The 16,013-nt window shown below is 42.3% G+C and overlaps 1 protein-coding gene across 1 annotated transcript in view; it reads right to left on the reverse strand.

Moving 5' to 3' along the window:
* The window catches only part of cacna1sa (calcium channel, voltage-dependent, L type, alpha 1S subunit, a), a 60,099-nt gene extending 56,089 nt beyond the window's left edge, over window positions 1-4,010 (reverse strand). Inside the window, exons 1-3 of the mRNA XM_080000230.1 lie at window positions 3,643-4,010; window positions 1,321-1,426; window positions 119-258 (exon numbers count right to left, since the gene is read on the reverse strand). Coding sequence (XP_079856356.1) covers window positions 119-258; window positions 1,321-1,426; window positions 3,643-3,830 — 434 coding nt within the window. The 5' untranslated portion in view covers window positions 3,831-4,010. The remainder of the gene's footprint in view (window positions 1-118; window positions 259-1,320; window positions 1,427-3,642) is intronic.
* Between the last annotated feature and the right edge of the window lie 12,003 nt (window positions 4,011-16,013).

Consider the following 16,013-nt stretch of genomic DNA (forward strand, 5'->3'; position numbering starts at 1 on the left):
AATTCTCAAATAATTTTTCAAAATAATCCTCACAAAAGTTTAACCGCAAAACTAAACACCAGAATTATCAGAATCAAACATTCTAGATTAATAAAAAAATGGGAGAACTGCAACTTACCCAACAGATACGCAAACAAAGTCTAAAATATTCCAGCAATTTCTTAAGTATGCATCCGCGTGAAACAGAAAGCCATATGCCACAATCTTTAGGAAGCATTCGATAGAGAATATTATAAGGAAGATGTACTCCAGGCTTTCCTGTAAGACAGAAAATATAACAAGAAAGATTTGGTTAGAAATATAGAGGTATTGCTGCCCAAGTGAGTCTGGACACGTGGTTTTTTGAAGGACGCAAGATTTAACTGCTCCCACTTTTCTGCTGTTGTTTTTGTGTTAATTTATTATTTGAATGGCCAAAAAACACACACAAAAAAGCATACATATAATGCTGCTACTTAGTATATGTGCCTCTGTTTAAGATTTTTTATTTTGCACAAAATTATTTGGATTTCTTTCAAGGACCACACTTTTTTATTGCATTACATGCATTATCACATAATGAATTTCACTGAAAAAATAATACATTGAAGATGTAACAATGTATTCTTAACTGAAATAAAATCAGATACGTGAGAACTGTTTTTAATTGTAATAAAAATATTTTGTTTCGATGCAAGATGTGTAGATAAGGAAAGATGTGTGATAAATACATACAGTATTTATCTACATACATATATGCTGTATATATACATTACACTGTATATATGATACTTATATGTTGATGTAATGTATGTGTGTATATATACTGTATGTGTGTGTCTGTATATATATATATATATATATATATATATATATATATATATATATATATATATATATATATATATATATATATATATATATACATACATACATTTTCTGACTGCTAGCTGTAGTAATAAATATGTAGTGTGTGTGTATGTGTCTGTATATATATATCTAGATATATATACACACACACATGCATTAACACAGTCACACACAAAATACAGACAGCTGAAGTTAGTCCATCTAAATTTATGTTGTTGAGTCAGACTGCAGGGAATGAACACCTGTCTGTCTGTAATATGAAGTCAAGGACATCATGCAAGGACGGCGTGAGTGTAAGTGAGTGGCTGTGGGACTGCATGTGTGTTTCACATTTAAATTACTACATTTGATGACCATTGTCCATACAGTGTGCGTATATATATATATATATATATATATATATATATATATATATATATATATATATATATATATATATATATATATACACTCAGTATAACAGTGACTTACCAAGTTGCTGTTGGTGTTGTTGCTGTCCTCTTCTGGCATTGGCAAATACACAGCTAGGGCCACACAGTTTGCAAAGATTGCGAGTAAAATGATGATTTCAAATGGTCTGGAAGTAATATATTGGAAGCTCACTTTGTGCATTTGGATTCTGGTGTCTTTACCACTGAACGACCTTCATAGTTGTGAACCCTAACCCAACTACGGCTGCACGACATATTATATATAGGACATTTAGGTGCTTTTCTGATTTTTTCCCTATTGCTGTGCTCCATGAAGGACTTTTTGCTTATAAATAAATAATTATTTTAATAATAACTTTTTAACATTGTTTTGTGCGGCCTAACAAAATTTATAACAATATTAACTAATGAACACAGTAGCAGCGCACAAGGCTATAAGAGCACAAGCTCTCTGCTAAATCTTGAGGAATTAAATAAATTAATCAAAGAAAGAAAATCTGTATTTGGTATTTGTGGTCCAAAAACAATCAATCAACCTAATATTACCCCCACTGGCAGTTTGCTATGGTACAAAAATATGGCTTGAAAGAAAACCTGAAAGAGCTTTTTACCTGTTCTCTTCTTGTGCAGAACACTGGAAAATAATTTATATTACTTTTTTTACAATGTAAATGTGAAATTAAACATAAGATTGTGGCACAAGAATAATTTCACATCATGTATGTTATCAGCATATTTCTGCCCAGATGCACTAAATTAAAAAAACACCTAATAACATCTAAAACAACCACACAACATTTTTCAGCAGTTGCGACTCCTCTGAATTAGTGTGGTGGAAGTTGTCACATTACATTACATTTACATTTAGTCATTTAGCAGACGCTTTTATCCAAAGCGACTTACAATTGTTCAAACACTGACGGACGCAGCCATCAGGAGCAATTAGGGGTTAAGTGTCTTGCTCAAGGACACTACAGCGTGCTAGCTTGTCAAGCTTAAAGGTTTTGGGTTCTTATTGATTTCCCTGTGATCCACGGAAGGGGTTTCCCATGCACTCTATCCTATCGCCAACACATTATTTTCTTGGCAGAAATTTGCTCCTTGCACACATGCACTGCAACCCTGAAATTATCCGGAGCTGTGTGTGAATGCAGATGTCCGAATCAATTGGACCGGACATTGGATGGACATTACCCGGCTTGTACAAAGTTTGTGTAATATCAGATTGAGCGGTATGTGTGAACAGAGCAGGCGGTTGTCCAGAGAATTCACCGTAAGCAAGTGGGCATGTTGCGTGTTGATGACCACTATCATGCGTCAGTCACATGAAAGAGATAGGCATCAACACAGCCACTTGCTGACGGTGAAAAGGGGTCTTTACCGCCATAACATACAAGGACAAACAAAAATAAGAAGATAATACACATTTGTATTGCTGATATGTCCAAATGCCTGAGTATCAAAGCAAAAAAAGTCACAATTACTGATAAGTCGGTAGCCTTGTCCGCCATCTTGGGTGTAATGTAAAACTTTGCAGCATCATGCGTCACTGCATCACGTCGTGCCTCCTGCACGCTCAACCCAGGCTCTGCCCCTCGCCTGAGCCAGTCCCTTAGGGTAATACATACATTTTGGAAATGGATCCAATAGAAAGATCAAAACCATTAAAAAAGTGAATTAAAACACAGGTTTTCAGTGGCTTATACAACTTTCACTTGGTCAGATAGCTTTCTGCCTAGCTTAGCAGTCCTGTTTATAGCAAGTGACATTAGACAGCTGTCAACCCCCCGCCCTCAATATCACCAGGCGGCTTCAACAAAGCAGCTTCAGAACAAGCTAAGCATCAGTCAGCGACGCTAAAAAGTTAAAGAATATTTTTTAGCTTGCTGAGCTCGCGTCTTGAAATGCGGTGAAGGCAGGAGACGTAATTCCTTTCTCAGCGTAGAAATAAAGTCTATTATTGTGAAGAATGACGTAGAACATTTCACCTTTAGCCTCTTGCACAACCTTGCCCTGACACCAACATGACATAGTTTCACTGTGTTATTCATTACGTCATATTATGTAATGTGCATTCAAGTGTTTAATAGCCAAAAGCGCAAATGCAACTGAGATACCAACAAACAATTCGCCATAATCTAATGCCTGTAAGAGAGTTTAACTATATAAGGCCATTGTTGCATTCTTGCCCTCACTATCTGGTGTCATTACTTACTTGACTATACATGGGCGCATAGAAAAATGCAGTATTTTTAATGATTTCAGAAAATATATCATAATTGTGCCTCCAGCTTTGATGGGAAACTTCAACTCTTAATCTTGATCCAATTCCTCCAAGCACCCCTGAGACCCTGAAGGATACTTCCACTCCACAACGTTGATGCAGGCCTTACGGAAGGGGTTCTTTAGCGTCAGGAAGAAGAGGGAACGCGTGGGACGAGGGTTACCTCCTGTGGCCATGAGCTTCTTCAGCTTCTCCTTCTGCTTTCTCTTCAGCGTTTCCTCATCCATAATGTAGGACGACATCGCAGGATTGCTGCCATCTGCCATTGTGGAAACTACGCTCTACAGCCGGCAAAGAATCTCGCTTTTATCTAATTATCTGGCTAACCTTTTTCTCTTGACTGCCCCAAACCCTTGCGGCAACTGAGTCCCTCTTCTCTCACGGTTAATCTCTAAGCCTTAGACCATGCTCTGTCGCCCTCTCTGTCTCTCTGCTCCACGTGAAAGGCATGCATTCACTTAACAGTTGGCTCCTAAAACAAAATAAATATAGACAATGGGTGTGGCTCTGATGGAGTAGGGTGGCATGTTCCTGGAGGCACAAGTCCAGGAACATGTCCAGAGGACGCTTAGAGTTGAGGGGGACCAAGTGTGCAGAGGAAGTCTTTCTACAGTGGACACTGTTATCTATCCTGTCTTCAGAAGCTGTAGAAAGAATCCAAATTGGTCTCAGCAGATATGCTTTTATCAGCCAAAGCCAATAATGAGAATGAGGGTGTGTGTTGCTTCTCAGATGACTCCACAAATTCTGTGTCCAAATTTGAGAAGTGTCCAAGTGGGCCAATGGCGTCCTGTCCCAGATACATGTATGGGCCACGGCCCATAAAACCACATAATATCATAAAATATAATAAAATATAATATAATATAATTTAATATCATGTATATGATGATCATATATATGGTGCTCATACAAAATATATTATATTTGGTAAATAGGATGGCTGTAAAACAAAGAGTCTACTAATTAGTGCTCATGGACAGTAGTTTATTCGTAAAAGCAACCAATCAGTGATGTTCCATTAAGAAATCGAACAAAATGTCTGTTTGTTAGCGATGTTTGGTAATTCCTTAGTTTCGCTGAAACTATTATCAGAATATTTCAAACGATACCGTTGCAGTTATTTTAAAATAACAAAAAATGCTTAAATTATGTTTAAATGTATTACTAAAGTAAATACTTTATACTTTGCACTTTATATGGAATAGATATGGACATGTTTTTTATTCCATATTTTCAAATGTGAGAAATGTACTTGACCAAAATCCCCATTCCATGGCCATACTGCTCGCACTCAAAAACTTCGGACTCCGCACCGCAGTCCAGGCTTGTTGAGAGGGAAGAGCAGGGGGGGTCTCGCTGGTGGTTCGGAGACGCTCCACCGATAGCAGGTCTCAAGGTGTGCCCCTTCCCTTCCACCAAACCCTGCAGATACTTGATGTAATCGATGGCCGCTCTCAGTGTCTCCACCTTGCTGAAACGCCTGTCCCCACTACCCCCCGGCAGGTGGTCCCTCAGCCTGGCATAGCCCTGATTCACGCACTTCACCCTCTGTCGCTCGCGCTCGTTGCGTTTCTGGATGAATGCCGGCTCGAAGGCACACTCGTTGACGCTGAAGTGGCTTTGGTGGAAGCTGGACAGGCAGGGGAGAAAGCCATGGCCCCTGAAGGAGCCTTTGTAGAAGCCAAGGCTGATGGAGTCCATTGGGGAAGGGTAGAGGATGACAGGAATGTTAGCCTGTGAGTTGGGCCCTAAGTGTTGTTGGGATGAGAGGCGCTTATGACCGTCTGCAGTAGTACTGCTTAAAACATCAGAGGAATACTGACAGTAGGTCAGGCCACTGGCACAGCTTTGATAATAAGCTCTCTGCCCTACAAATGAGTGGGATGAGGTTGCACTCATTGTGCAAATTTAAGAAATGTATTAACTAACGTGCACAACCAGTAATCAATACACTGTGTCTTTCATTGAAGGATACGCTGATCCGTCAGCAGCTGTCTAGCACGACAGAGGAAGGATTTCCATCGTCCAAAACTATAGGTTCCTGTTGGGAAACTGGGAAACAGGCAAGATGTTGATGTTAATTGCTTTTTTTTTTAATGTTTTTTACAGATTTTGATTTGGTAGTCACTGTCTTTTCAGTTTTGGAAAAAAGTGACATTCAAATATATTGGTTCTTTCCCAACCCTAATAAACAGAAAAACTGAATCGAGCTCGATAGTAAAGTATAGCTTCACTAACTTAGACCTTGCTGCTCTGCAGCAGGTAATCACTTTTAAGCTTAAGCTTGTTTATGTCTAAGCTTTGAAAACAATGTTAAATTTCCTTTTCAAAAACTGGAAGCTTATCATCAATAATCAGACAGACTTTAAATAGTGCAACTGTGCGTTTCTTCAGGTTTTTTCAAGGTTTTATTGACTCATTTACATCTCCACAAATCCGCCCTATTTTGCCTTTATCCGTAAGAGACTAGAAACAGGAAGTTGTAGCTAGTAGTTTGGTTGTACAGATAATGTATACTGCTGACGATGTAAAATATTCTATCATAAAATGTATAAAGTATGTGATCTTATTTTCAAGACATGACGATATTGTGAGTTGCTCCTTTTCCAAAAGGTTTTAAAGGGTTTTTTAAAGACTTCAATGTCTGCCCAATCGGATTGCATTTAAGCACAGTAGAAGTTGCCCCTGCCATGAACAGAAAGCTATCACATTTAATTTAAAAGTACTTTCTACAATTTACGCAGTACATCCAAAGCATACCATTGCCAACTTGAAGCCATGCCATTTACTGTTTCGAGTCTCTTATGTTAGTGAAAGTAAAAAAAGTTTGTAGAAGACAAACCAAATGGTCAAAGGGCAGCTGGATTTTGCTGATAAAAATGCTTATATCTGATGATTTCTTGTCATTATTTATCGCGATTTTAATTTTCAATTTTTTTATTTTATTGAAATATAAAAAATTATATTTAAAAAATGTTTCAGCTCAGAAGGTTTTTATTGCTCTAAAAAATATAATATTTCGGTCTCAAAATATTATTTTGAGACCAAAATTGCGTTGACCATTTTTGTTAAGTATTGATTCTTAAAATTCACAGTGTGATTAATTGTTTGGAAAAATGTGTATCGAGTTTTGAGAAATAAAAATCATCAGATCAATGTCCATATGTGTCAAACAGTATAGTGTGTAAAGCGGTATAGAAAGCAATAGATCAACATCCTGTTGCAGTCCTACATATTGGTCTCAGAGAGTAGATTTTAAATGTAATTCAATGCAATTGAAAATACTCATGCGTCACAACTCTTAACCTAAATTTGCACCTTGTCATTAGTTGTCAGAAATACCTGCAAAAAGTAAAATTTGCTTTACCTTTAGGTGTCCAAATGCTCCAGGTGTCAGAAAAGCAGGTCTTACTGGAGCTTCCTACCCAGAGTGAGTCTCCCTGGGTTGAGGACTTTTTTTTTTTCTTTCTCAGGAGGCGCCCTGTGTTCATTGTAGTCATTGGCAGTGAGTTAAAACTTTTAAGAGAGAGGCTGTCAGGATTAAAATATGTGGTCTTACTTGCCTTACTTGGCAAGTCTTTAGGCAAAGGAAGAACAATAATATTGACACACATTAGTGGGAAGTCCTGTATTGCAATTATTGTATGAAATTGGCCAAAAGAAAAGTTTTTCTTTCCCAATTGTACATTTTGTAGACTGTGGATTACACTTCACTTCACACTATCAAAAAATCAAAAATCAAAGGCAGTATGTTTTCAGTGTGTTTCGATTGTATCTATTAACTTCTATTCACCAAGGAGGAACCATGAACAAATCTTCATTGGTGACTCTTCTGATGCCAGTCTTATTTTGAAGGTCTGGAGCATCAAAGGGGCTATGGAGCTCAATGATTGTTTGTCTTTTCCTTTTCGTAATCCTGCACTTCTACCTGAAACAGATGAAGAGCCTTCACTTGAGCCCTTCTGAAGAACACACCCTTCCCCCCTCGGTCTATTATCACGATTTATATCACGAATCAATTTATAAAGCGAGACATTTATGACATGGAATTTGTGTGTGTGTGTGTGTGTGTGTGTGTGTATACCTATGCAATGTCTCTCTCCCTTGCATCCTGTGCAGGTGTGTGAATATGGCTCGGAGGTGCAACCAGGTGTGTGGCGAAGAGGAAGCAATTACTTTGTTTTGTGAACATGTACACGTACATACACACTCATACATGTCAAACAACACCCCCATCCCACCACCCGAGACAAGGTGTGGACACACCACACAAGTATCAAACAAGGCTCCCAACACACACACACACACACACACACACACACACACACACACACACACACACACACACACACACACACACACACACACACCGAGTCAGGGAAACCAGCGCCCAAGCGGTGCCCTGATTTTCTTGACTGGGGGCTGGAAGTTTTCTTTAATGTCTGTTTTGTCTTTCAGTGAGGGGGTGTGTGTGGGAAGTCGTGAAAAGCGCCAGCCGGACCTTGGGCGAGGAAGAGACAGACAAAACATCTGGCTGTTTATCTATGATTTCCGTTTTATATGTTTGGCCAGCAAGCCGTTCAGTTACAATAAAACACACGCCGTCAGGTGCTGTTCATCCCCTCTGAATATTGCCTCGTTCATACCCCACCGTGGCCAACCCGCCACATATTTGCGCCTGAACAGTGATGGAATGGATCAAGACGAGCGGAACCTTGGCTCCAATAACCGTTGGAACAGATGCTTGCGGCTCTCGTCCACATCTAGATCGACAAGACCCAGCAGTTCCGGGAATTTGCAAGGGACCGCGAGCAATGTAGATAGCAGGAGCACGACTGGCAGGAGGTGCTCCTACAGTAGGAGCCACTTGAAGAGGGCTCTTCCAGCCGGTTGACAGCCGAATTGCGACTAGCTTTCAGTAAGCTTCCAGCCAACCACGTGTGGCTCCTAGAAGGCTGCCATTCGGCTGGAATTGCCCCTCCTTCTCATGTGTCCTGACAGGGCGTGTTTAATTTAGACTGTAAACACGCCCCTTTATTCAATTGCAGTGTTTCACCATGAGATGGTGCTAACTTCACAATTAAAACACAATCACATTCCCGAGAGATTTCAGATTTTCACCACTACCCCTAACCCATTACCTGAGATATTGTCCTTTGAACCCTGACCAGAGGTCATCTTTCAAAGTTCAATTGTTTTTTTTGTGATATAAATAAGAACAGGTCTTAATGTTTTATTTTAATCTACATGTTGCACAGATTTTTAATTTCAAAATGGGAGCTGTTTTTTTTAATATACATTTTTAAAACAAAGTTCAATAGCTTTGTAATGAGAGCACTCAACTAGGTCTGTATCCATAGCTTCAAGTTTATTGTCAAATACTTGATAACAACACAAGCATCATTGCCAGTAATGAGATTCTTAGTCTCAGAGCCAACTCAACTTTACACAATTCATAAAATAAGGGTATAGTAGTGATAATAAATAAAACTGTATTTACAATAAAGGAAACCTAAAGGAACCTAAAGGAAAGACAAAATAAAATCCAGACAAAAATGACAGTGAGGAACTTGATAGTGGACACCTTAAAATGTCGTGGGCCACAACAATGCAGTGACATACTGAATGGTAAGATACATACAGTGTTGTAAGACAAACACTGCAATATACTACTAAGATGTAAGACAAAACTGCTATGCTGTAGCATACTGCTACATCTATTTTGAAGTATCAAATGTTTATTTTACTTAAAATAACTGAAATTCATTGTGGAAGAAATTCTTCCGCAATGATCGGTGAGGTTAATCCGCCCACTAACAAAACTGAGAATATTCAAGATTATTTATTCTGCAGAATAAATAGAAAGATTCAGTACTGCTACAAAGCAGAGCTCGGATCAATCTGATATCACAGGAAAAGACAAGAGGCTTTATACAGAAAAACAGGGTGTGGCTTGGGTCAGAGGTCTCCAACAAGTCTGCGCCCCCTGTTGAGTTTCTTCATCTCCATAGAAGGTAAACAGGGCCAAGTGTGATCTGATTTCTTTCATGTTAAAATGGACATTGTAGAGAGCAAAACATTTCTCTTTACATGAACTCTGGGGGGTTCCTGGGGAGACAGAGACAAATGTTTTAAAACCCCCTTCTGGAGGTAGAGGCCTTTGTCCTCATTCAAAATAGTTGATCGTAATCATTTTTCTCTCACAAAATATATATATATATATATATATATATATATATATATATATATATATATATACACCCACACACACACACACATACACACACACACACACACACACACATACATACAGTATATATACTGTATATATAGGGAGAGAAAGTGGGAATATGTGACCTACCGCAGACTTTAGGTACATTTGGTGGCTTTTGAATTTATTTTCCCATCATTTAAAAGTAATGTGTCAGAGCTTCAAAACAAGGTGTCACTTGTGCAAATCAAGCAAATATTTTTAAAGCTATGACTTGTTAATGACAAGGGTGTGGCTGTGGTGGATGGGATGGCTTGAGCAGCCATGACGCTCGTTGGCTGGGCTAACAAGCAGCAGGTTTAAAATTCCCCATCCTCACACACTCAGGATGGGAGCCCTGTCATATGTTCCATCTGCTTCTGGCTAATTCCACCTAGCCTTCTCTCTACAATAAACTGGTGTTAACAACATCCTGTCGTCTGTGTCTCTGTGCCAGAGGGCCCTGAAAACGCCACTTGGATTTGTTGTGGTGAAACTGCCACAGTGGAGCCCAATGTGGGGCTGTAGCACGGGGATGGGACAGAAGGGCCGTCCGAAGATGCCCCAGAGCCACCAGCGGTACAACGGGTGGCCCCAGCACCAACCCTCTCCTGACTAGCAGCAGCAACAGGCGGTCCGGCAGAGGACCGGCAAAGAAGCAGCACAGAAACCACCACAGCTAACCGCTGGCAGCTAGCTTCTTCACCCAGCAGGCATCGTCGGGACCATCCAGCAGCCCGGCAGCCAGGCTACCACTCTAAGCAGCCCCTGCAGCAGCCAAGTCCAGCCATGCCGTCACCAGCCAGTGCACCAGCCCGAGGCCCCACGGGGGGGGGGTTAGACTTCAGCCAGGAACAGGCCTCAGTTCGGTGTTGGGGGTATGTGGAGGATGGGATGGCTTGAGCAACCACACCTGACGCTCGTTGGTTGGGATAACGAGTGGCAGGTTTAAATACCCCATCCTCACACAATCAGGTTGGGAGCCCCACAGTGGCCACTGTGGCAGTTTCCACCACACGCTACCCAAGTGGCGTTTTCAGGGCCCTCCGGCACAGAGACACAGGCGACAGGGGTTGTTAACAAGAGTTTATTGTAGAGAGACGGCTCGGTGGAAGTAGCCAGGAACAGATGGAACATGTCATGATGTTCTCCATCCTGAGTGTGTGTGAAGATGGGGTTTTTAAACCTGCTGCTCGTTAGCTCAACCAACAAGTGTCAGGTGTGGCTGCTCAAGCCATCCCATCCACCACAGTGGCAAACTGTAATTCTGAGATAATCACCTTCAAAGTATTCCCACACTTGGCTTCATTCAGCCAGCTCCCAGAATGCAAATGGTTGGAGGACCAACACAACCTAGCTACCTGTCACATGGCTACTTGACACCCTGCTGAATGGGGCCTTGACACCCTGCTGAATGGGGCAATCTCTGCATTGTTCTTGTGCTTTGAGGGAATGTTGAACAGTGCCATCGACACACAACATCTTTTGTTTTTAAAAAGGCTTTTATTTAACAGTAAGAATATACACGTTTTATAAAAGTGGAATTATTAAGGAGTTTAAAAGTGCGGACAGCACAAAAGAATCTCTGTATGTCAGCCTTGGTGTGTTATTAAATATATAAATGTGCGTTTGCCAAATATCTTCAAAGTTTTTGGAGTTATTATGTGGGCTCACCCCAACCCTACCCCAGCTACACCCTGAGAATCTTGTGCATTACTACTTGTTCACAATCTGAATCACCAACCTCAACGGACTTCATCACGTCATCAACTTCTTGTTGTAACAGGCGTATAGTCGGTGTCCTCCGGTGGTTCTTGAAAACACCCCATCGCCACATTCAGGTTGAAATCCGCCGGGATAATGCTATGATATGAATGCTATGAATGATGATGATGAATGATGCTATGAATGATAAATTAGATTCAGCGTGACTGTCGGAGAACTGACTATCATCGCGGAAAATGAAGCGCTGCTTACACTGACTTGGATATATCGCACTGGTCAAATTAAGGTCCGCGATATGATTTAGATCTTCCGCCACCCGCTTCACGTAATCCATAACAACACAGAGATGAAAGTTTTCATAGACAAGTGAAACCGAAGGATCCTCGTCTTGTTTACGGAAATTACAGCAGCATGACTTCTTCGGTGATATACGTTGGGATACGCCCCCTCCACAATGATGTCTCCGTGTGTGTGTAAAAGAAGTGCGATTTAAAGGTTGAACTCTATCAAATCGGTTTCACATTGTGACTTCACAACACATGGAATATGGAGGAATGATCTTCACCTGGACGGTCGCATTAAAGGAAACGATCGATCCGCGTTGTTCAGCGCTATTCAGTGTCTCCGTAAGTGAACTGTGTTTCCTTATGTAATCTAACGGTAATATTTAACTCTACAGTTTAACATTTTTCTACTATTTAAAATTTAAATTCGGTTTTGAAAATATGTTGCGAGATAAAGAAAACCACAAAGGAACACAAATCTGGAAAAATCTAATTTTCCTCCTAGAAAGTTTTTTTTTCAATTTATTTGGCTACTCCTGGCTGTTTAAAAAATACACAACAATGTGGGTTTTGCTGTGGTGGGTCACATATATCATCTGGGACCGCACCATATGATGCAACGTGTTTTTGCACATGAGGGGCAGCTCCCCGAGAACCTGGACAACGGGGGTCCTGTGGAGGGTGGTCCTGGACCGGGTGGGGAAGACTCTGGTGAGGCATCGCTTATGGTTGCTGGGATTGGACTACACCACTACGGGCCGCCTGTGGTGGCTTTGTCCAGAGGTCCATACCCTGGATGATATGATTGAGCTCATTGAGATGGAGCAGCTCCTTGTGGATATCCCGGCCAGGACCAAATTGGGAATGTCGGCGGACGCGACTGGGCCAGGAGCAGGAGGAAGGTATCCCAAGTGAGATCTTCCCCGGACCCAATAGTCTTCCCCATCAATGATTTTCCATAAGCACAGTTGTGAGATGATACCCTACACGTGGCCTTCAAGTGGGTAGTAACAATCAATGGCGCGTTGGTGCACCCAGACGCTGCCCTCACTCACTTGTATTTTTCACTGATTATGGACAGGTTGTATAGAGTGAGCCGTATCACTCAGGGGAGGAAATTGTCCAGTTGCTGGTTACGAAAGGCACCAAGGAAATGCTTTTCCAGGTGGCTCAACTTAACCCGATGGCAGGTCACCACGAACACGATAAAAATCTCCAGCAGATAATGGCCCGGTTCAATTGGCCAACATTTTGGCAGACATACGCAAGTGGTGCACCCCGTGTCCTGAATGCCAGTTGGTCAATCCTCTGGCTAAGCCTAGAGAGTCGTTGAGGACCTTTTCCCCGAGTCGAGGCCCCATTCGAAAGACTTGTGATTGACCTAGATCGGGAGTTAGACCGCACTGCTAGCGGGAATTGTTTTGTGTTGATTCTAGTGGACTATGCTACCCAATATCCCAAAGCAGTGCCCCTGCGCAGCGTTACGGCCAAAAATGTAGCACAGGCACTGTTTCAGGTCATCTCCCGAGTCGGGATTCTGAAGGAAATCCTGATTGACTAACTTTATGTCACGCACACTTTGGTAACTTTGGTAATTACACGGCGGGTTGGGGAGGTCAAGGTAGAGCGGTCTTCCCAGAGGAGGGGCACGCAGACCTATCACCTGAACCTCTTAAAAGAATGGAGGGAGGGAGCGGTTCTGGCCAGGTGTCAGTCTGTCGGTGCGGGACCTGGCTTCGGGCCTGTGGTCCGTGCCTGGCCTCCCCAGCCCGAGTTCTGCACCTTCGGGTGCGTCTTATGCTTGCACGTGGGGGTGGGTTGTATGTGTGCACTTCGATGGTGCAGGGTCACCTTGGGCTGTCTGAGACTGGTTTATGCTCCTCGGGGCCTTGCGTGGGTGTTGCTCCGTGGGCTCCTGGCTTCCCTGGAAGCTGGGGGGTTCTTCTGTGGCTTCAGGGCATGGTGCTCGGGGCTGTGGGGTGTCTATATGGCTGCAGGGCCCTTCTGCTGCTTGGAGGCGCTATGATATAATTCTGACCTCATATACCAGAACTAATTGGGACAAGTCCAGTGCGCACACACACACACACACACACACACACACACACACACACACACACACACACACACACACACACACACACACACACACACACACACACACACACGATTACATCCTTCTCCTTTTCTCCCTCATTTACTGCCATAGCTATCTCAGGAAGAATCCACGTGCCGAATTGCTGTTCCAATTTTCCTGGACTTAATTAACTCTGTTTCAATACATGTTGTTGATGATTAGTTGTTTACAGACCAACACATTGTAAAATCGTTCTCCAGAGAGGCGGTCTTGTGTAACAAAAAGCTGTGCTATTGTCATCCCACAGGTCGTCCACAGGACAAAGTTATTTCAAGCAGTTCTTGATTATTTAAGAATGATTAAAATGGTGGCTTTGGAGGTTGACAAGTTGAACTCCACTTGCATGCTAACTCTGTCCTAGATGCAATGGCATACCAATTCTCTGTGTTGTATGCCAAGCATGCTGACAGCACAGTTTAAAATTAATAAATAAAAAATAATAACATAAAGTGGGAAACAAACAAACAAAACAGTTCTTCTAGAAAATTGAGAAACTTCTATGGAACCACGGAACATAGAACTTACGGTTTTCGTCATCTGTCCTTCCGAGTAACTTGTAAGGATGTGTCCTTCAGCCTCCAGTCAGTCTGTTAACTTACATTTCTTAACTTTTAAAAACATCTTAAAATTCCTTACTGAATCAATAAGGAAACATAATTGCTTTAAAAACCATTTATCGCAACAACTCTGTCAGCCTGTTCGAGATTCCTCAAACTCAGTGGTCACACTATCTCCAAACAAATTCACGCCAATCTGGCAGGCCCCGATTTTCTGGTTAAAAACATTCAAATAATCTTCCAGTCTTGGAAAAGACAAGGAATTACTCACCTGGAACACATTTTTGAAAAAAATTGCCTTCCCAGACTTAACCGAAAGGTATAATATCGGTGGCCACAGCTTCCTTCAATTCCTTCAATTACATAAGTCTCTAAAAGTTAAAATCAAATTGACGAACAATATCCTACAACCACCTCCAATGATTGAATATCTCACTCATATCGGTCATTTAAAAAAGGCCTTTTCCAGAATACACAAACTTCTATTAAAAACAGATGACACTTTATCTTTACCTACAATGGAATGGGAAAGAGACCTTGCTGTTCCTACCGATATCAACATGTGGAAGCTTATTTGCAACAACACATTTTCTATGACCTGCAACTCTAAAATGCAACTTCTCCAATATAAGATTCTGCACAGAGCTCATATCACGGAACATCCTCGCATTCTGGACCAACATCACCAAGAAGCTATCAACCCGTCTGGGTCACAGCATTCCAGTCTCCCTGACTATATGGCTTCGCTGTGACCTCTCTTCAGTTGACCCACCACTGAAACACCAACAGCCCATTTTGATCGTCTTAACAATTGCCAAGAAATTAATATTACCCAACTGGAAAAACAGACATAATCTCACCACATCCCAATGATTACAGTTATTAATTAACAAAAACAATGTTAATTAATTTAATGAAATATGGGCTACTTTTATTACTGTCTTCCTAGTCAGGGAAATGTCATGGTGTTTTGAGGCATGTCCTAGGTTGGGTTGACTCTGGGGGCATCTGTGATGCAGAGGCCTGTGGTCGTGAGGGGGTCCCGGAGCCCCACGGGGGTGTTTAGAGGGACCAGGCGGTGGAGTTGAGCTGGCCTGTCTCTGGTGGGGGTGCTCCTGAGATATACCGGCAGCTGGCGTCCGTGTGTTGGTTTGGGCCGTGGTTGTGGGTTTGGGGCTCGGGTTTGGGGCTCAGGGTGCGGTTCACGAGTTCGGGTCTCGGCCCCGTGGTCGGCATGTTGGCATGCTGCTGGGGTCGCACGCCCCGTGGGCAGGGTGGCGGGGCCTGCGTGTCCTTCTGTCCCCCGTGGGGGTGGATGGCCCACCGTGCCAGAGCTGGTTAGGTGTTCCATCTGGTCCTGTCACCCGGGGGCCTGAACCTGGCTGGGTGTGCTTGGCGCAGGGCTCACTGTGTGGCGTTCTTCGGTGGGGAGCAGACTCCTGTCATCACACCGGGCTGCCAGGGTGCCTGTCCTCGGCCACTCTCAGTTTGCA

This window comes from Zeus faber (assembly GCF_960531495.2).
Source record: "Zeus faber genome assembly, chromosome: 5".
Lineage (NCBI taxonomy): Eukaryota > Metazoa > Chordata > Actinopteri > Zeiformes > Zeidae > Zeus > Zeus faber.